The following is a 21,084-nucleotide window of genomic DNA, read 5'->3' on the forward strand; positions in this document are numbered from 1 at the left end:
CAACGCTGGTGTTTACACCGAAATCGCCGATGCCCTCTGTGAAATGGGGATACCTCGCATTAGGCAGCAGGTGCAATCAAAGATTGACAACCTGACTCAACGATACCGGTAAGTACCGCTAGCAAAATAATGTGAGCATGCACTACGCGCAGGGAGTGCGGGGCGGGCACAGTCATTCTCTGTTGTGTCTTGCTGCATGAAGCGCACTAGCGGGATTATTGCGCTAAATAGAGCTATATATATATATATATATATATATATATATATATATATATATATATATATATATATATATATATATATATATATATATATATATATATATATATATATATATATATATCGCGCAAGTTTTTCGCAGTAGAAGGGAGGCTACAAGCGCCGGGCGACTGCCTTACCAGTTTGGCTCGTGAGCGCAGCGCACTTGACGCTGCCGCCTCGCGCTCGTAGCTTCCACTCCACCGCGAACGGCTTGCGAGATGAAGTGTAGCAACTGCGATTTGGACGAGCGCGTGACGTGACGCGCGTGAAGAGCGAGGTATTACGAACTTCTCGCGGAAACTGCGACAGTAGTGTTCAGCAATTAATCGGTTTCTTGTAGTTCCCACGCTTGTATGACGTTAAGTTACATGTTCTTTTTTCCTTACCTTTCGCTGTCAAATATAATACATTTTTTACTTGAATGCAACATAAAGTGCTGTAAGTGCGGCAGGTGTCAGTGTGTTTTGTACTTTATGTAATTTTGGAGAATTCTGCTCCATGTGCTGGCCCTGGACACCTAAAGCTTAATTCGTGCAGCTTTTCCACCTGGGGACTGTCAACCTTATGTTGGAAATGAACGATTGATAGACTGGCTCTTGTGTTCTCTTTCTACAGAAAAGAAGCACGGGAACAGACCACAGGGTCAGGTGCTAAGACTTGGCCCTTTTTCTTTGAACTGAACCGCTTCCTTGGGAGCCTACCTATTAATAATAGGTCTCTGGTGCAGGAGAGTGTCTGCATGCCACCAGCAGAAACAGTTGAAGAGGTGAGTCAACTTGTGCCCTCAATGGGTCAAGCGATATGCTTTTTGCTCACTGAGCGCATGCACCCTTCCGTAAGGATGTTGTCAGTTTCAGGAGCGGTGTGGTTCTTGAAACACAACTGATCTTATTGTTTATTAACTAAACTGCACTGCTTTAATAGTGCTCGAGATAAAACAGGTTTCACTACCAAGTCAGATGAGATGAATTTTGAATATGTGCAGTTACAGTGGCTTCAAGATGTGTTGCTTCCACTTCATATATGTCAAGAGCAAAACTCTGACACGTGCTAGTTTGTACACAACTGAAGATATGTTTTGCAGTGCAAACAAGTACAACAAAAAAGCAGACTACAAACTGTGTTTGCTTACTACATCATCGCTTTGTCCCTGTCCTTACTTTCACTGCAAAACACATTTTGCCACAGGTGTTGGATGGTAATACAACTCACTAACAAAAGAGGCAGCAAGTACTGCAAGGATAGAATACTTCTCAGATTGTGTGCTTTTATACTTTTGAATAGGTGTCAATGCATTTGGTACAAAAACACGGAGCCGACATGATGCAGAATAAATTCCTTTATTGCAGCTGATCTCCAGCATGGAATCAGGCTCCAGCAGCCGAAACACCAGCAGCAGCCACACACCAGTGGATTCGCCGAGCCCAGGTGAGGCAGAACCGCTGCCAGTAATGGAGCCATCAGATCTCACAGACCATGACAGTGCTGATGAAGTGAGACAAGCACCGAGCACGAGTGCACCCAGAGGCATGAACCGCCCACAAAAAAGAAAGCGGATGTCTGCAAACCAGGCCTTCCAGAAAGGGGTACTTGAAGAGCAGCGTCTGCTACGGGAGCACCTGGAGGCTGCCAGAAAAGAAGAAGCAGCTTTCCGGGAGCGCCAGGTTGCAGCCCAGGAGAAGCTTTTCGACCTGCTGGGTCAATTTCTCAATAAACAATAATTGAAAAAGCTTGCTTCCATACTTCGTCTCGCAATATGTTTGCAGCACTATGGAAAGCAGAGCTCTGTCGTCCAATCAGGGCTGCAGGAACACAAAAAATAGTCTCTCGAATATCTGAGCAGTGTAGGACTATGAATCAAACAATAAGCACAGCAAATGAACACACAGTTTGGACTTGTAGATTTCGATGGTATAGAGTGCTTCAGTCACTGGTGAAATTAACAGACAAAGCCCGTGCGAACACAGCTCTGCGGAGTCTTGCTGTGAGGTAATGATGCGTCGCCATTTTCCAACATGGTGCCGCCCGAATAGGTTGAGTCGCCTGTGTGCCCTACAACGAAAGTGAGCTGTTTCTCCAAGCAAGCGATCGCAGTTGGCTTCTTGAAGTGCTTCGTGTCAAGAACGGGGGCAGTTCAAGTACGAATGCGCTCACCAAGAGGATGGCAAAACTCACCCAGGTGAGAGAGCAAACGCTTTACCAGTGGACAACGCAGTTGTTGAAGGCGGGCCGAATGTTGTCCCCGAAGAAGCCGGCAGCGTTACAGTGATGGACAACGCGCCATATCATTCTGTGAAGCAGGATAAAGTGCAGCGGATGAGTAGCGTCAAAAAAGGACGTACAGACTTGGCTGTCCAGAAAAGATGTCGCGTGGAGTACGACACGTGAAGGCCGAGCTCATGAAGCTTGTCAATGATGTGAACACAGGTGGGGACCAATGCCGTGTGGACTGCATCGCCAAAGCTGCTGGCCGTCTCGTCGTGTGCCTGCCACCCTACCATTGCCAACTGAACCCGATAAAGACTGTTTGGAGCGATGTCAAGGGTTTCGTTGCCAGTCAAAACAAGACATCATGCAAGTGACTGCTGAGAAATGGAAGAATTACGTGCAGTATGTTAATAGTGAGGAAGATGTGATGAGCAAACTGGAACACGTCATCGATGATGTTGTTTGCCAAGGACCGGCTATTGTTGTTGTCACAACTATCGCCCACCAACCGGCTGCCTGGTGCAAGCCGTCGAGGCACAGGGGCCGCTTTACGCTCCCCTGTGGCCTAAAAGCGAGCGTTGTGCAACATTTATTTGTTGAGGTCGGTCAGCCCGTGCGAGGTGCACGTGTGTCGGTGCGTCAGTCCTCCAAAGGAACTCAAGGGGTTGCGGGTTTAGAAGAAATATTTACTCGAATGCAGGAAAACACAAAACGAGTAAAACGAAAAGAGGAGTAGCCGGAAAGCTATACAAAACGCGACAAGCAAGAGAGAGACAATACAAAGAACACACAAATCCAACTACAGAGAACAAGAAGGCGTACAGGGCATGAAAAGAAGTAATATACAAAAAGTTAGAGCTAGAAAAGCAGAAAGTCCGACGGACAATTCACATACGGGGGCTGCGGCGATGACTGGTTCGGGTGGTTGTGGATGCGACGATGGCTCGACGGCGGCGGGCCTTGTGCGATGGAACGCGTGCCTCGGCGCGGTAACTCGGCCCTCCACGCCCGCAAACACACCACCCAACCTCTTCAGCTGCCTATTTCGTCCCGACTGTGCCCACCCGCTGTAGAACTTTCCACTCCTCCTGGAATTCCAGTCGGCTTCGTTCGCCGATAGCCGAGCCCCGAGAGAATTCCTGACGAGACACATTCCACTGGTCTGTGACACAGCCCCCCACTAAAGAATATTATACCATAATATTTTGCCAGGCACAGACCAACGCCAAATCGCTATCAACAACGAGAACATGAAAAAAAAGGTTTTAACAGTTCCGTGTCACACACACACACAAAAAGCAATGAGCACTCAAAAGTGGCGTACATGTTACAACCTACAGCCATACAAGCGGCTATTCAATCATTTGACCACCGCACAGTCACGACAGTCTCTTCACACACGCAAGAGTATCTGCACTCGATCTCGCGTACGCTCGTCAGTTCACGCGCACCGCACTGCACTCACTGTCGACGTCCACATGAAGTCCAATCCGGGCATCACATGACACGTGTCATCGTAACAGCATACAGCTTACATTTATATTACGACACAACGTCATCACAGTGGACACAGTCAAGGGTATACAAAAGATCACTGCATGTAATCAAGACAGCGGACACACACACACACACACAAAAACTGACACTAGAAAGATGTGACCGCAATCTAAACAACCCACCTCGGCCAATTAGTCTACCTGACTCGTGTAGTCTGCCCCGACGTTATCACTCTCTGCAAGGGGCGCCTCAATGACGAACATTCGCACGGGGTGCCTTCCATGTGTGGCCTCTGGGAGTAGTCCGCTGGCAGGAGCCGCAGGACATGACAAAACGTTTCGCGTCGGCCTGCAGTCCCGGCCAGAAAAATTCGTTTCGAACTTTGAGCACTGTTTTTCTGGGGCCCTGATGTCCTCCCATTACACCGCTGTGAGCGTTTTCGAGCACAGCTGTCCGAAATTTCGTGGGAACAACTACTTGAATGTAATCCCGTCCAAATATAGACGTGAATTTGCGTTGGAGAACTCCGCCTTGGAGGAAAAACTGGTAGCTGTCTCCTTTTCTGCTGTGTACCACCCGATCCACTCGGTCAAAGCATGCCCGCAGCGTGGGGTCACGCTTCTGCTCTTGGCATAGGACTTCGCTGCTTACGTTTTCAGAGTTGACCGACACTCTCAGTCCTCGTAGTTTTCCATTCTCCCGGGCCTGCCCCCTCGTCAGCACGGCGTTTGCCCGGTCATCATCTGTCTGCGGAAGCTGCTTTCCCATTTTCCCCGGTGGCGTCCACCTCCGCAGCGCTACCACTCCCTGGTGGCTCTGACCCTTTTGACGACGGCATCTTCGCAGCCATCGTTTCTAATTTCCAACCGGGATCTGGGTCAGCGGCATGTCTGGCTCCTTCAACGTTGCCTAATACGAGGTCGTAAAGGGGATCTTCCACGCACTTCGCACGGAGCCGTCCCTTGATGTATGGGGTGTCAACGTCGACCCAAGCCTCCGGAAGCATGAGAACCGACCGATCGAGGAGGTAAACGGGAGATTTGAATCCTGTGAGATCGGCATCTTCGACCAGGCTCCTCCTCACTACCACCGTGTTGCACCCGGTGTCTCTAAGTACGCGAACCCTTTGGTTGCCAACCAAACCGGTGACTACAGGAAGCTTCTCACTCATAGTTAAAGCCTTGTTAGACAGAGCGGCGCCAACAACGGGAACCTTTGTCCCATTTTTCAATTCAATGTATCCATCCTCGATACATACTGATGATGATTCTTCAGCGCCGTCTTTTGGCTTCGTCGAGCTCTTCTGCCAACACTTCCAGCTAGTGTGGCCTGTTCGCCCGCACTTGAAACACTTCGGAGGTGGTCTGTTGCCCTCCATTCTGCCCACGTGGCAATTTTCGGGTCGGTGTCCGAGGCGTGAGCAAATGAAACATTTTTGAACTTTCCAATCATTCGGCTTCGCAACCGACTTGCTCCCGTCTTTCATTTCGCCTCTTTGTTTGGAGCTGGCTCTAACTGACAGCTCCCTCTTTGGCGCTTCAAGTTTTGAAAAATTCGCCCATGCGTGAGCGTCCACGTACTGCTCCGCTCTTTCCATCATTCCTTCAAGGGTAGCGTCCTTTCTCTCTTTAAGAAAGAGCTCCAGCGGTGCCGCACAGCTTGAAAGGAGCTGGTCTTTCACCATCAGCTCAAACAAAGCCTCATATTCCTTCTTGGTGCTGGACAGCTCTACCCACCGCTCGAGGAAGTTCCTAAGCCGAGTCACAAACTGGGAGCACGTTTCTCCATTCATGGGCGATGCCCCCTTAAACTTCTCTCGGAATCCTTCCTCCGTCAGCCGAAATCGCAGCATCAGAGCTTGCTTCAGCTTGTCGTAGCGCGTGCAATCGGGCGCGGACATTCGACTGAAAACGTTTAGAGCCCCGCCGCTCAAACACAGGCTCAAATAAGTGGCCCAATGGTCCCGTGGCCAACCTTGAATCTCTGCCACGCGCTCAAAACGCCTCAAATAGGCATCGAGGTCATCGCGCTGCTCATCGAAAACAGGCATAACTTTGTGCGGGTTCACTTTGTTCCCTTTAACCGCCCCTCTCTCTTCCGAGCCGGACCTGGAGTCCGTTTCAGAGACACTAGCGGGTTCCCGCCTCAACAACACCACCTCCTTTTCCTTTTCTAGCAAAGCCATTCTTATATTGGATTCTTCTCGTTGCCTCTCCAACTCCTCATCTCTCATACGTGCTTCGCGTTCGGTTTCCTCCTTGCGCCAAGTGCGTTCTGCATTTCTCTCCTCTCGGCGCCTAGCACGCTCCTGTTCAATCCACGAGAACAGTTCTTTCCCGTCGAAGCCGAAGCTTCTTCCCTGCTCGACCAGTTTGTCAAACTCGACCTCTGCCATCGTGCTCAGGAAAAAGTGGATATCTAACCACTAGCACGACCCTCTCCTTAGTCCCTTCGGAGCCTCAGCCCCGACACGCGGCTGACCTGTCCTGTTGCGCGGACGCCAATTATTGTCACAACTATCGCCCACCAACCGGCTGCCTGGTGCAAGCCGTCGAGGCACAGGGGCCGCTTTACGCTCCCCTGTGGCCTAAAAGCGAGCGTTGTGCAACATTTATTTGTTGAGGTCGGTCAGCCCGTGCGAGGTGCACGTGTGTCGGTGCGTCAGTCCTCCAAAGGAACTCAAGGGGTTGCGGGTTTAGAAGAAATATTTACTCGAATGCAGGAAAACACAAAAACGAGTAAAACGAACAAAGGAGTAGCCGAAAAGCTATACAAAACACGAAACGCGACAAGCAAGAGAGAGACAATATAAAGAACACACAAATCCAACTACAGAGAACAAGAAGGCGTACAGGGCATGAAAAGAAGTAATATACAAAAAGTTAGAGCTAGAAAAGCAGAAAGTCCGACGGACAATTCACATACGGGGGCTGCGGCGATGACTCTGGTTCGGGTGGTTGTGGATGCGACGATGGCTCGACGGCGGCGGGCCTTGTGCGATGGAACGCGTGCCTCGGCGCGGTAACTCGGCCCTCCACGCCCGCAAACACACCACCCAACCTCTTCAGCTGCCTATTTCCTCCCGACTGTGCCCACCCGCTGTAGAACTTTCCACTCCTCCTGGAATTCCAGTCGGCTTCGTTCGCCGATAGCCGAGCCCCGAGAGAATTCCTGACGAGACACATTCCAATGGTCTGTGACAGTTGTCAACCTGGAGGACGACACAACCAACCAGCAGTGCTGAATGGAGTTGTGATGAGGACGATGAGATGAGCCCCATTAACGTGCTAATGTGCGCACGAAAGTCGGGACCATTCAGTACTGTCGCAGTGAGTAAATCGTCTCTCATAAGATATGGCAGACACCGCAGTGGACGGCTCCAAATTAATGTTGACCGCTTGTGCGTTGGCTTTGGCGCAGCGCATGGGGTTGTTTTGCATTTCGCCACCATCGACATTCGGCTGCCCTGGCCTGCATTCGACCCAGCTTAATAGTGTAGTGACCATGCTGGAATAAATAAATTCATAAACACATGACAGGAACATTGAAAATAACTGTGACGTGACAACCGAGGGACTGATACGAACAGGTGGCGACAAAAAAGTGGGGCCAAACCCTTCGTAACGGGCGTCCGCATGTCCAAAAACAAACAAATGAAAGAATAAAAAGACATCAAGCCCCACCTGCTAGAGGTAGAAAGAAGCTATTAGTACGCTTTCTTTCACATGGATCGAGCCACCGATCAGTAATTGGCAGTGCGACAGCGCGTAGGAATACACTAACATAGTGCGCTCCATTCCGATTTGACGAGAGAGCTCTACCTTTCGTACTGCTACAAACATCTTATGAGATGGAATATAGCTGCGCAACATTTTTGTGCCCTGCTTAGCTGTGTCCCAGTTGTTTATAGAACTGAACAACCGCATCTCGAACTTCTTTTCCTGTCCCAATCTGGACATCCGTAGCATGTGTCGGCTGCTCAAAAATACCATTATACATCTCGGTTTCACGCAACCACTGCTGCGAGACGGAGTCCTTTAAATGCTCACAGATGTTATGAAGCACACAGCTTGCATGTATTGCAGTCGGTACATTTGTAATGTCACACTCCATCCTCTTCATTGTGAAGCGGAATCGAGCCTTAAGCCTCCCAAAGGCATTCTCAACTATTCTTCGGGATTTGGAAAGATGGTAATTGAAATTCTTGTGGTCTGGTAATGTGCTTGAACTGGGGAAAGGCTTTATGAGGTTTGGCGTTAGTGGGAAGGCCTGATCACATAGTATCAACGGGGGTACTGCAGTGCCACTAATAACAGCGGTGGGTGCTCTAAACATGGAGCTGGAAACAGCCTTCGCCAAGGCCGATTCTTGGTACACATGGGAGTCGTGGCAACGCCCTGGAGAGCCAACGCTGATGAATCTGAAGGCGTATTTGTGGTCGACAAGGGCCAGCAGGATGACACTGTACCTGCAAATATAATTTCAATTATGAAAAAAACATGCTCTATCGCAAGTTATGAATACACATCCATATTTATTCTATGCTTTCAGCACTTACCAGCCCTTGTAGTTGTAGTAATCGCTGGCGTGTTCTTTAGGTGGAGAGACTGGAAAATGGCATCCATCCAAAGCTCCAATAGCTTGGGGAAATTCACACACAGCCTGAAACTCCATAATATGTTCCGGCATGTCATCCTCCGCCACCATCTTTATCCACTGCCTGTCCAGCACCTTCACTACCGTTTCGCAGAACTCTCGGTATATGATGTTGGCTGTGGACCTCCCAATGTCAAACAAGTGGGCAACAGTCCTGTCCTCTGCCGAAGAACAAAGCTTGTAGAGCCCCACTGCAACACGCTTTTCGATTGGAATCGCCTCGCGCATGGCTGTATGTTGGCGCTCCATTTCTGGCCGGCAAGCATCAACTAAGTACCGGAATGTAGTCTCCGAAACTCTAAACGACTGCCGGAAATTCCGGCTTCCCAGATTTGGCAACGTGTTCTCGAACCACCGTCCGATTCTCGGGTACGCCCAGACTTCACAAGGCATAGGGGGTGGCAACGCTGCGAGCATAGTTAGTATCGCGTTGTTTGCGATGAGCCGCTCCTCAATAGCACGCACTTGCGCACGTGCAGCTTCGATATCTAGTTGCGATGGCACAATGGCTGCAACAGCGAGCGCGATCTCGCATTTTCGTCGCACTTGCTCGCGTTCGTCACTCATGGCGGCACTCGTACAACACTCGCAACAAACACAATTCAACACACAACAGGCACAGGCGAGACACTCTGTTAACTAGAAACTAGCAGTGTCTTGCTGAATACGCACATGAAAGTTAGAACTGTGGAAATCTGGCACGATGTCACCGCAGACACTGGCGGATAGGCGCATGAATAACAAAACAAGCAAAACGGTCCATGGTGGCTGGGATAGACGCGAACAAGGCTACATTTACCTAAAACACGTCGTTTTATAAATTGTGCTACTAGGCCGCTGCCTGAGTTTGCAAAAAAAAAAAACGTTCTGGGTGCAAAAATAACTAATACAAAAACAAAAATGCTAACTGAACGTAATATTTTGTCGCAAACATGCAAACAAAACCGAAAGTGCTGGCCCCCTGGTGGCACGAGAAGAAAGCAGCTAAAGGCCGGCTCTGCGCCGTGTAGCACCGACACCGGTACTTTAAGATAATGCTACCTTTACCGGCTCGCTCGCCTTTATAATAAAGGAGCTTTATGGTGCCTGTGTGACAGGGGTATTACACTTGTCGTCGATACTCTTCCCTTTTGAACATCAGAGAAAAGAGCATTGGGAGCGCCAACAAGGCAACCCATGGCTGTTATAACCCTTTGTGTGTTAATTTTCGGCATCCGTGTGCGCGCGGGCAATGTTTTACAGCCGCATTAGTGAGCTTCGTGGTTCGAATTTTTGCGTTACTTTCTATCAGCATTCATATCCTAGGAAAAGCTTTACATCGAGGAATGTTGTATAAGCACACAATAATGGAGAGGCTGTGTACAACAGACACTGAAAACATCTTGACAGCACCTCTTGCTTTCAAGAAAGCAAGGGAATGCCTGATGGCTTAGGAAGGGTAATGAAAGACATAAATAAGGGCACAAATTTTTGTGAACAAATCACGCCGAGAGTTGCAAATTGCAATCATTTGTAGCATTTACTATCACAAATTTTTAGCTCTTAACCGAAACGGCGCGGTGCCATGCCGCTTCCTGCAGATCAAACACTAAGCGGCGTTTAAAGGGAATGAAATGGCAGCCCAGATTTCACAGTTTGCCTCGCACCCTTATTTTACGTGTTAAGAAGGTTCCAAAACTCATATTACCGACATGCGTTCACCTACACGGTAATTTCAGGTGCAAATGTGGTTCACGCTAACTGCTCTAAGAGGTTTAGTTTGCGGTATTTCGACGCATATATGTTCTTTACGACGCGGTGAAATTAGAAAAATAAAGTTTATTAATGACAAAACTGCAATTTGTTTCAATTTTGGAAATAATTTAGAGTATAAATATACATTATGCATTCAGAGTTCCTGAATTTTGCGTTTTGCTTTAAAATTCTATAAATTCATTTAAATCTATGCAAAAGTTGCTGATTGAGAGTGAAGTGATGATGGTTTATGGTTTGGTTTTGGGGGGCTTAACCCCACCGAAGCAACTCAGGCGATGAGGAATGCCGTAGTGACGGGCTCCGAAAATTTCGACCACTTGGGGTTCATTAGCGTGCACTGACATCGCCCAGTACAAGGGCCTCTTGAATTTCGCCTCCATCGAAATTGGACCACCGCGGCCTGGATCGAATCCGCGTCTTTCGGTTCAGCAGCCAAGCGCCATAACTACTCAACCACCGCGGTGGCCTAAAGCATTGATGAGGAGTGATGAGAATATTTAAACAGTAGCTTTATTGTGGCATGTTGCTAATGCTCTCTTAATTCAGCGTACTTTCCACGACAGCAATACATAAGCTTCGAGTACATGCTGAAACACGTTACTGAATCGTTGCTACCAGTGGGGTAACTACCAGAAAACCGGCTTTTGCTCTCATGAGTTCGCCGCGAGAATCGGCGCACGCCCCGTAAAGATGACCGCCTCTCATATAAAACTTCTCCGCAGTTATGCAATGCACTTCTCATTACCGCCTATTTCCATCCATTTCTTTCTAAAGGGCCTGTACTTCCCTTCCTGCCATTTCTACGTCAAGCAATTAGGCATCCGCTCTATCTGTTTTTCATTTTTCCTGACTGCAGGCGCCACCCATGCAAGACAAACGGAACACGCATTACGGGGCTTTCGACACAAAAGGATCCCTTGTCGGCTCAAGGGGTTCATTCCCGGTACACAAGGTCTCCCAAGCCCCTGGGGGACCGAGACAAGCAGCAGCACGCGCGGCCGTTCATTCAGAGAACGCCAGACCCAACTTCCATGAACATGGCCCGAAGAGCACCACCACGCGCGCACGTATTAAGGTCGCGCGCCGCTAACCGCGTCATTTCCCGCAGAGAGCGCAATGTTTGGGTGAGAGCACACCTCACGCCGGCGCCGCCGTGACGCCCCGTCGCGACAGCCCGTTTTAGACATTTGATCGTTTAATCACCCGCCTTCAACACTGACCGCGCGCTGCCCTTCCTCGTCTTCTTGTTTCCAGGAGTTTTAACGGGGGCCTCTCTGAGGTGTGAGAGGGTACTGGGCGCCTTCAGTCCACTGCTCCTGACCGGCGAACCTCGTTCAAGTCTTGCGCGAGCTATTAAGCTATCGTCCGTCTCTCTAATAGCGTGCAGCGCTGAGAAAGCTGTTTACGTTGCGTCAGCCGAAGGCCGTTCAGACGTGCATAAGGTTTGGGCAAGCTGTCACCTATGCGTTGATTACAATCGTGATACCCTACGATATGATAGCCAAGATGATAGCCGGTCACCGGGTGTTCTTACCTAAGACCGGCTTTGAGGCACCGGCTAATGATGAGCAGAAGCCAGGAACAACTTCCAGGGCACTGAACACTTTTACTTAGCCGGCATAAAGGGGAAGACAATTTTTTCTCACTGCGAGCTTATGTCTAGTCCTCTTTCCTATCCCGAGCGTCTCTGTATGCTCTGTTATATCCCGAGGCTGGCAAAACCGCCTCCACCTCAACTCTCCACGTTCGGCGCGCTCTTCACCTTGTCCCGGGTGCTTTGAGGTTCCGGCGCCGCGGCGTTTCGCGAGCCTAGCCGCCCCGCCAAGCGCCTACGTACCCTCCCCTTCCCCCCTGTTTTCCTTTCTCTCAGCCGCCTCCTTTGCATCACACATCGCGCCCGACGTGGTTGGGTTGCGCCCGCTAAGCGGAAAAAATCGAAAGCCCCGTTCGCGTCGTTTTTCGCCGGCGACTCTTGGGCGCCGCGGCGGGCGCCTTCTGATGTCAACGACTCCGATTTTCTCGCGCGCCCGTTGGGAGTGCCGGGGTCTGCGGGGCGGGTATGCGTACCGGGCGTCCCGCAGCAGGTTCTGCCCCGGGAACGTGTTTGGGTTTGCCCCCGAACCCGTCGCTGTCTTTGGCTTTTCTTTATCTTTTATTTTTCTTTTGCTGGGGCGAGGAACTGTGCGAAACATTTGAACTGCGTAGTGTGTACGTCTAATGTATACGGGCCCATGCCCAAGTTTGACGAGTGTCACACCGACCGGATCGATGTATGTAGACCGTGTACGAAGCGGTCCAGACACGTGCCGTACGCTGCCGGTTTATTTTTATTTATTTCTAAATCCTTTCCCTCTCAGAATTCATTTCGTGGGCGGCGTCGCTTTCACAGAGGAGGCTCTAACGACTTACTTAAGCATTTATTAGAAGCTAGGGCAGTCGGTCTTTCACACAGCCATGTTTCCTGGCCTGATGACTGTGCTTGACTTGACGTTCAGGAGAACTACGTTTTGGGGCACCAACAGCGTGATTACAGCCTTGAAGAAGCGTAAAAGCGGTTGCTTTACGTAAATAATGCAGTGTATATGAATTAACGTTGTGTGACCAGATTAAGAAAAGTAATTGGACTCTAGTGTTTACTTTTTGTAGTGCGCTTAAATAACTGAAAAGGTTCACACTTACTGTGAACAACCTCGTGAAGCAGACCAAATAATGGGCGCGCAGACTTTAGAATAATCTACTTCTTCTGGCATTTCCCTTCTGCATTTGACATTCAACTCAGGTAACTTAATTCTTTGTGTAAATTGAACAAATGAAAGGGGAAATCCACAAGGTATGAGTAAAATGAAGTATAATGCTTTAAACTCTGGGCGGCAATCAGCGAAAAAAAAATTCGTCAATATTTCAAGATCTTGAAATAAATTCGGGCAAACGGAGTGTCACGTCGGATGTTTCTTACGCTTGGAAAGCTTTTGAAACAAATTTTTGAATCAAAAGTTGTAGCAGAATGGCTGCAATTACATACAGTTTGCAACCAGTGAAGTCCCCTTAAACTTCGTTGAACTTGAAAGTCCGCCTGTTGAGGTGAAACACAATCGCTGCTGCCTTTGCGAACTCATTTCAAGTTACTATAAAGTGATGCTGGGCAGCAAAGTCACCTTTTTACAGGCGAAGTGATTGCTGCACTCTCGGCGGACACCTAAAGCGCGCCTTGAGGAAACGAGGGAGAAGGGCAAAAATGTAAGATTTGCTGTCGCTGATCAGGTTTACAGATAAAAGATCGTTTCGTAAACTGTGCCGGTTCCTTGATCACAATGAGGCGGACGAGACGAGTAGGTGAAAATTTAAATGCGGAGTTTGTCATGTAATGTAGTTTGATGGCATGCCTCTCTCCGTCCGAATTCATAGTCTCAGTCGCCGCAACCATGAACCACACGTTCGGACGTCAGACTGAATTGGACAACGCGACATAATCAGTATGAGAACGAAATCTGGCAACGTGGCTTCTGGTTCAATCATCCTTCTTCAAAACGACGACCGAGACCATGAACGACACGGAAGGAAGCCCGCCACTAATCACACACGGTCATTACGTCACAGACTTCGCCTTTAAATTTTCATCTCGTCTTGTACGCCTCACTGCGACCAAGGATCGGGCTCCGAAACGCCTTTCGTCATTCGACTTGGCCAGTGATTATAAATCTTGTATTTTTTCCCTACTAATAATTGAAGGAAGGGGAGGGAAAACTTTATTTACACCAAAGGGTTTTCCTGCGGTTTGGGGGCATCTTCAGAGACGTCTTGGTTCTACCCCCAGGAGCCTTCTCTGTCGAAGTCGTCCGCCTCTAATCAGTGGTCGGTTGCCCTCAGTCCAGGGCTCCGCTGGCCACTGCCGCCCGTTGAGCTCGCTGTACCAGACCTTGTTGGTCTTCATAGCGGTCGCTGGACAGCAGAGTCTCCCACTGCTCCGCACTCGGGTTTTGTATTTTGGGGACCACGTGTATGTTTTGGCAGGCCCATGTGATGTGGTATAAAGTAGGTTTTTCGTCGCACCAGGGACATTTGTCCGTGTATATCGTAGGGTGCATTTTGTTTAGTATATGTAGGTTTGGGAAAGAGCCTGTTTGTAATTGTCTCCAAGTGACAGCTTCCTCTCTGCTGAGAGATTTGTGCGGTGGGGGATATCGCATTCTTCTGCCTCTATAGTTTTGTAGTATGGCTGAGTATTCCCTGGGTGCTGGCGCGAGTTCCGCGGTCTCGTCGGATGCTCGGAAAGTAATGTATCCTCGAGCTATCCTGTCGGCCTCTTGGTTCCCTGCCACTCCCGTGTGCCCCGGTACCCACACAAAATTGAAAAAAAAAAATGGTTTTGAGGAAATGAAGCGCGCAGTAACTTCTTCGTGGGCAGCTCAACCGCGCCGTGAGGGAAGGGAGGAAGGTGGAAAAGAAAGAAGAAAGGGAAAGAGGCGCGGTAATGGAGGTCTCCGGAATAATTTCGACCACCTGGAGATCTTTAACGTGCACTGACATCACACAACATACGGGCGCCTTTTGCTTTAATGCCTGACCAGAGGAATTTCCCCCCTTCATCCGTGTAGTCAAGGACTAGACAAAAAATGCCTGACCAGGCGAATTTTGTCGAATCCTAAACTACACGGATGATGGAGGGAGTGAAAGAAAGAAGAGATAAAGGGGCGCAGTAGCAGACGCATCAAGAATAATTTCGAACACCTAGAATATTTCAACCTGTACTGAGATCGAACAGCCCCGGGGAGCTTTTGCATTTCGCCTCCATGGGAATGCGACGCAACCGGGATTCGATCCCGAGACCTCGTGCTCGGAAAGCGAACGCCATGGCCATTGATCTAACGCAGCGGGTCAGGCCACCATGTGCTGCGTTCACTTGCCCTTAGCCGGGTTCTTCTGTCAAACATTCTTTGGCAACCACTGATTTAAATTATTTCCCCACTAACCAAGTTAGGCACTCAGTAAAAAAAGGTGGCCCTTTTCGCTTTGTATGAGCACAGTCAACTCGGCATGACATCGTCTTGTTAAACATCATGGACTAGGAAGATGCCGGTGAGCGGCTCGAGTGACGTGAATGCCGTTTTTATGAATAAAAAATTATGTCCATGACCGATTAGTGAACGACAGACTTCACTTTCAGTACAGTTGCTGTCCAATATTAATAACATTCGGCGGATGTGTGAAACTCTGATGAAGATTTGTTCTTCTCGCTTTTACTAAATTCATTCAGATTTCGGCGTTTGCAGTCGTGTAACGAGATAGAAGGGCACATCTTGCCCTGAAAATGTCCTGAAGGCTTCATCTTGGTAGCCTGGGCCATGAGGCCATTTCATGACTTCCAGGTGACTGGAAGTCATGAAATGACTTCCCCTAGAAACTCCTAGAAACACATTGTTAGTGAAATACGAGAAAAAATAGGAAGAAAGAAAAAAACAGACTAGCCACTATTTCTACGTGTATTGCTTGTTGAAATGTGCTTCGGGCGCAACTTACCCCGAACCCAAAAGTAAATATCAAAATTATTTGTAATTTTTGCTGCGCCCAGAATTTATTACTGCATGGGGGAACGCACAAGAATACGGAGCACAATAGGCGAAGTACCGCTCTAAAAACCAAATAATCAAAATATTTGACTGAAACCTACGGAGTATAGCTCCTGACCTGAACTCTCAGCAGTGTTACATGGGGACTTTGTTTCATTCCACAAAGTGCATAAAAATTTAAACATCATTTCTTCTGATTATGTCCCGCGTATTTTGGGTTCGATATTCATATTTAGTAAGGAAATGTCAAAGGCAACGTAGTTTTTCTCAAGTAGGATACGGCAAATTAATTCGAGGTTATTACATAGTCAACGCCGGCTAAGCAGGCCCCAGTGCAGCTATTTTTATGATTTTTATGTAAATTATAAATTCTGGGTTTTAATGTTCCGAAGCGACGCGTGGGTTGTGAGCGACGCCGTAGTGGAGGGCTCCGGATGAATCGAGACCACCTTGAACGTGCGCTAACATCGCACAGCACACAAGCACCTTTTGCGTTTCAGCTCCATTAAAATGTGGCCGGCACGGCCAGGATTGATCCCATGTCCTCCGGCTCGGCAGCCGACCGCCCTCACCACTGAGCCAACGCGGCGGGTGATTTTTACGCGGTGAAATACAGGTATAGAACTGTAAGCATACGCTGCATTTCCGGCGGCATGGATTGAATACACTCTAATCGACGTTGAATATAAATTACTGAATAGCATTTTTTTTTTTTTTTTGCTGCTGGGCTATGTTCACCGAAGAGATCAAAATGCGACAGGACGTGGAGGATGCAGCTATATACGGCTGTACACGCATTTTCGATGTACCAGGAGATGATTAATGGGTGAGTGTTTGATAGGTTGATTCTAAAATAGTAGTACTATGTGTGTAATGCATTCATTGAATTTCTTTCTTCGAAAAAAAAAAATATTTTTTATGGCTTTGTAATGGTCATGGCTGTCGGAAAAAGAAGCCTGCCGCTCGTCACCTCCAATTCTTAAACCTGCTCTATCCTTTGTCCTGTTCCTTTTTAGTGTACTCATAAAGAACACACCCTACAGCAGTCTCATTACGAAAGAGAAACCCCCAAGCTCAATTTGTTTCCAAACAACGCGTTCTAATTGAGATAACATTTTATTCGGATTCGTTCGACGCAATCCTTTCTCTTCATCGCTACACGTGTTTCGTGGTGAACGAGCTGTCGGCTGGTTGTTTATAAATACGAGAAGCAGGAAATACAAACCTCCATTGCGTTCCCGCCGGCGTGTGCACTTTCGTATATTTCAGCGCGTGTACGGCGCGGCTAACCAGCACTGAACGCCGCCGCTCGAGCGTGTCCAAGGCAGCCACTCGTCTTCCGGTGCTGCTTATCGAGTCCGCGTATGCCAGGAATGTCCACCGCGTACCGAAAGCCCGCTGTACAACCCTTGCACACGGTGAGGGGGCCGGAGGGAGATGGGTGAGGGAGGCTAATTTAAATATCTTCGTGGGGCGATCCAAATGTGGAGCGCGCGCGAGATAGCCCCCGGCGGCATCTGCGATGGCGCTGAGGAAGCCGCGGCCATTGTAAAGATTGCGGCACAGGGACTTTCCTAATCCGTGCATGCCTCGGCGTACGCAACTGCCGTTCTGCCCGGCTATGCAACGGCGGCAACACCCGTGTGGCTTCCTCTCGCAGAGTCGCAATTGGGACGCCCACGCGAGCTTGCGGCGGGCGAAGAAATGCCGGTATTTATGGCGACCATAGCGGCTTCCTTCAATAAAAAAAAGCCACCCGGGGGCTCGCGCGGGCCGCGGATTCTTTTGTCTTTTCCTTCGTGCGTCGCGCTATTGGAATGCGCGGCTGTTGTTTTTTCTGCCGCTGCTGTTCAGCCGGTGCACCTTGTCGCTTCTTCGCCGTTCTGTTATTATTTTTACTTTTTTTGTAGACGCCACACTTGCGCTGCTTCATGGCCATGCGTTCCTCAAGAATGAGCTCGTCCTTCTTTGATTTTGTTTTGCTTCCTCTCGTTATATCTGCGTCATATCTGCAGTCTGCATGCCGTCGGCGATATCAGCGTGGGCTGTGCACGTTCGGATTCCTCGCTGGAGTAGCTCGCAGGTGTTGCGGCCGCTACGGCTTCGGGTCGCAGCGCCAAAATTAGGTCCGCTATGACGTATTGGATAATTGATAGGTACTAGCACATAGCTTAAAACCTGGCGAAAGCTACTCTCACCAGCACATGGCTTCTTGCCAATGAAGGGAGGAAAAGTGAAAAACAACGTGGACCCGGATGAAAGTCAAGCTACCTCCGGCAGTGGTCGACGGATATGTCCAGATTTAAAATGCAACATAGTGTTTCTCCCAAGGATGTTGTTTTCTCCAATGCTGCTTTTACTTCACGTACCAATCAATATAAACCTCTAATATGACGCAGGTCTCTAAGCCAACTTTATAAGCTAAAGATCTTGAGCAGAGAGATGCTGCATTATACGGCCTTTATGCACATGGCAGTCCTGCCAGCATGCATGAGTACTGCGTAACGCGTACTATATATCACTGCACTCTGTTGCAGTTAGTTTGAAAATGGCTTCCTTCGGCTTTGTTTTGCGTTGATGCTCATTGTCTATACCTCAGATCGGGACACGTTCTGAGACACCATCTCTCCACTACTATTCACCGCGTGTTTACAGGAGGTATTCAAAGAACTGGATCGGGAGGGGTTCAGTTCACCTTTTCTTTCAACATCCGTAATGTTGACACACTCCTTGACGAAAAGCTTTAAAGACAGCTTGACAAGGTGAGGGAGTCGGTGAAAGGCAATAATGACAGCAGCATGGTACCTTAATACAATAATTTGTTCCTAATCGAGGAGTTTAATATGTTTTTAGCGCAGATATACAAATGTGATATCAAGCGAAGCAGTAATAAAATCATTATATCAGTACGTTGTAGAAAACGAAGCTAAAGTTCCAATACATACAATAAAACAGGAAACACCATAAATGAGCACATTTATTGGAGAATAATCTTAATCAAAAATCTCCGATTTCTGATCGTCATCAGAAATCTTCATTTGCTCATGATGTTGACGAAATAAGTAATTCTCTGGAGGAACGGCAGAGGATAAATTCAAGGGCCTAAAGAGACAGAGCCAAATGGTCCATATATTAGTGTGATTAAAGCAAAACTAATATTCAGAAGTATGGAAAGAGAACAACAGCTTGCAATGGATGGCGAAGCATTGGACGCGGTAGACGACTACATCAACTTAAGGCAGCTAGTGACAGCAGATCCAGACTACTAATTGGAATTAGTGAGGGGAATAAGAATGGGGTGGAGTGCATTTGGCAGGTAGTCTCTCTCAGGTCATGAATAGCAGCATACCAGTATCACTAAAGAGGATCGTATATACTAGTGGTATCTTGCAGCATTCACATGTGGGGAAGAAACTTCGAGGCTAATGAAAAGGATTGTGAAAGTTGATGACAGCCCAGCAATCTATGGAAAGGAAAACGATAGGAGAAACGTCGAGGGACTGGAAGAGAGCACAGTGGGCCAGACAAGAAACGTGAGTTAAAGATATCCTAGCTGAAATCAAGAAGAAATGGGCATAAGCCGGGCCTGTAATACGAAGGGAAGATAACAGGTGGTCCCTTGGCATATCGCAGTGGATTCCAAGATAAAGCAACTGTAGCAGAGAGTGGCAGAGTCTAGTGGGCGGATGAGATTAAGAAGTTTGCAGGGGTATTGTGGCCGGTGCAGTCGTAGGACAGGGTTAATCCGAGATCAGTAGTAGGTGCCTACAGCGACGTAGTTAGAGCGGTTGTTGTAAAAATGGAAATAAAAGAACAATAGAAATAAAAATGGACTTAACAAGGGGAAGTAAAAGTACTTGTTTTACCAAAGGCAGAAGATGACTTTTTGCGGAAAAACGAAGGCGCAGCAAAGTTGCGGCAGTCCGGCTTCTTTGTGCACCTTCGCATGGTGCAGCCGCAGTGTCTTGCCCTCCAATTAATGCACAGTGGCCGGCTAGGCTTCCAGCCACCTGTCAATCTTAGCGTGACCTTTCTAAACATTGAGGTTATTCAACTAGACTAGTCCCGTGTACCATTTAACCAACCATACAGAATCACTAATGACGTATTTTCACTGATTAATTTTCAGTGAATCATCAGATTGTCGGTATTGCTTGTTCTACATGTTTAAGGAAGTCAGGCGCGTTATAGGAACCTTTGAAATAGCAAACCCTCGCAACTGCGTCTCAAGGAATGACGTCAACGGCTGCGGAACATTAAGTCATTACTCATCCATTGAGTCCACGTACAGAGCTGTTCTAATCGGGTCTTCCTCTTATGTGCGGAGAAGTGGACGCGCTATAGTGAGCCAGACTGCGCGCGAGGTGTGCTGGTTTCGACCTAAATTGAGGAGAGGGATTTGGGGATGGTGACCCTCCATCTCTCTCTAGGTACTTCTGGGAGAATCCAAGAGTGCGTTGAGAGCTAGAGACAGAGGTATTTCCTTTAGCTTTTTTTGTAAGCTGTTCAATGTTGTCAGTTAGCGAGAAGTCACAGTGCAGCGAAGTTAATCTCTCAGCTACACCGTTTGAACACTCGAATGCTGAACTTCATATCAGTACAGCTATTGCTGTAAATGCTCAAGTTGATGGCCATATCACAAAATAATGGCTTGTTGATGGATCGACTGGTCGATTGATTGACTTATTGATTGACTAAACAATTTAGTGTGTGGAGTGAGTGAGTGAGTGAGTGAGTGAGTGAGTGAGTGAGTGAGTGAGTGAGTGAGTGAGTGAGTGAGTGAGTGAGTGAGTGAGTGAGTGAGTGAGTGAGTGAGTGAGTGAGTGAGTGAGTGAGTGAGTGAGTGAGTGAGTGAGTGAGTGAGTGAGTCCTACACAGTCATCGATCGTCGATTGATCGATCATGACGCCGCTGAATGAAGTTCTTACATGTAACTTGTAGCTTTCATATTTAAAATGTCCCTGTCGTCCGCTGTTTTTGCTAATTAAATTAGGAATGCTCAAGCTACAGTTGTCTTCAAGGAGGTATGAGGAACATGTATTAGCCAACTGTCGCCCAATTTCCGTCCTTCCGGTTTCTTTAAACGTAACTGAGAAGGTAATACTCAAAAGAATGGACAAATGTTTTGCTGAACGCAGTT

General features: G+C 48.2%; 1 protein-coding gene across 1 annotated transcript; it reads right to left on the bottom strand.

Moving 5' to 3' along the window:
- Nucleotides 1–957: 957 nt before the first annotated feature.
- LOC149340092 (uncharacterized) lies at nt 958–9,721 on the bottom strand. Its single transcript, XM_089548833.1, has 2 exons — nt 8,525–9,721; nt 958–8,434 (listed from the first exon to the last, which is right to left on the bottom strand). Exons 1-2 carry the CDS (start codon nt 9,187–9,189, stop codon nt 7,852–7,854), a joined length of 1,248 nt encoding a protein of 415 aa, XP_089404959.1. The 5' UTR covers nt 9,190–9,721; the 3' UTR covers nt 958–7,851.
- Nucleotides 9,722–21,084: the final 11,363 nt, after the last annotated feature.

Source organism: Amblyomma mixtum, chromosome 6 (assembly GCF_055824585.1).
Source record: "Amblyomma mixtum isolate Tamu chromosome 6, ASM5582458v1, whole genome shotgun sequence".
Lineage (NCBI taxonomy): Eukaryota > Metazoa > Arthropoda > Arachnida > Ixodida > Ixodidae > Amblyomma > Amblyomma mixtum.

Excerpts from the sequence above, each read along its gene's own strand:
- LOC149340092 (XM_089548833.1), bottom strand. The coding sequence starts at position 9,189 with ATGAGTGACGAACGCGAGCAAGTGCGACGAAAATGCGAGATCGCGCTC. Across the intron at positions 8,435-8,524 it reads TACTACAACTACAAGGGCTG|GTACAGTGTCATCCTGCTGG; the intron begins GTAAGTGCTGAA and ends TTATATTTGCAG.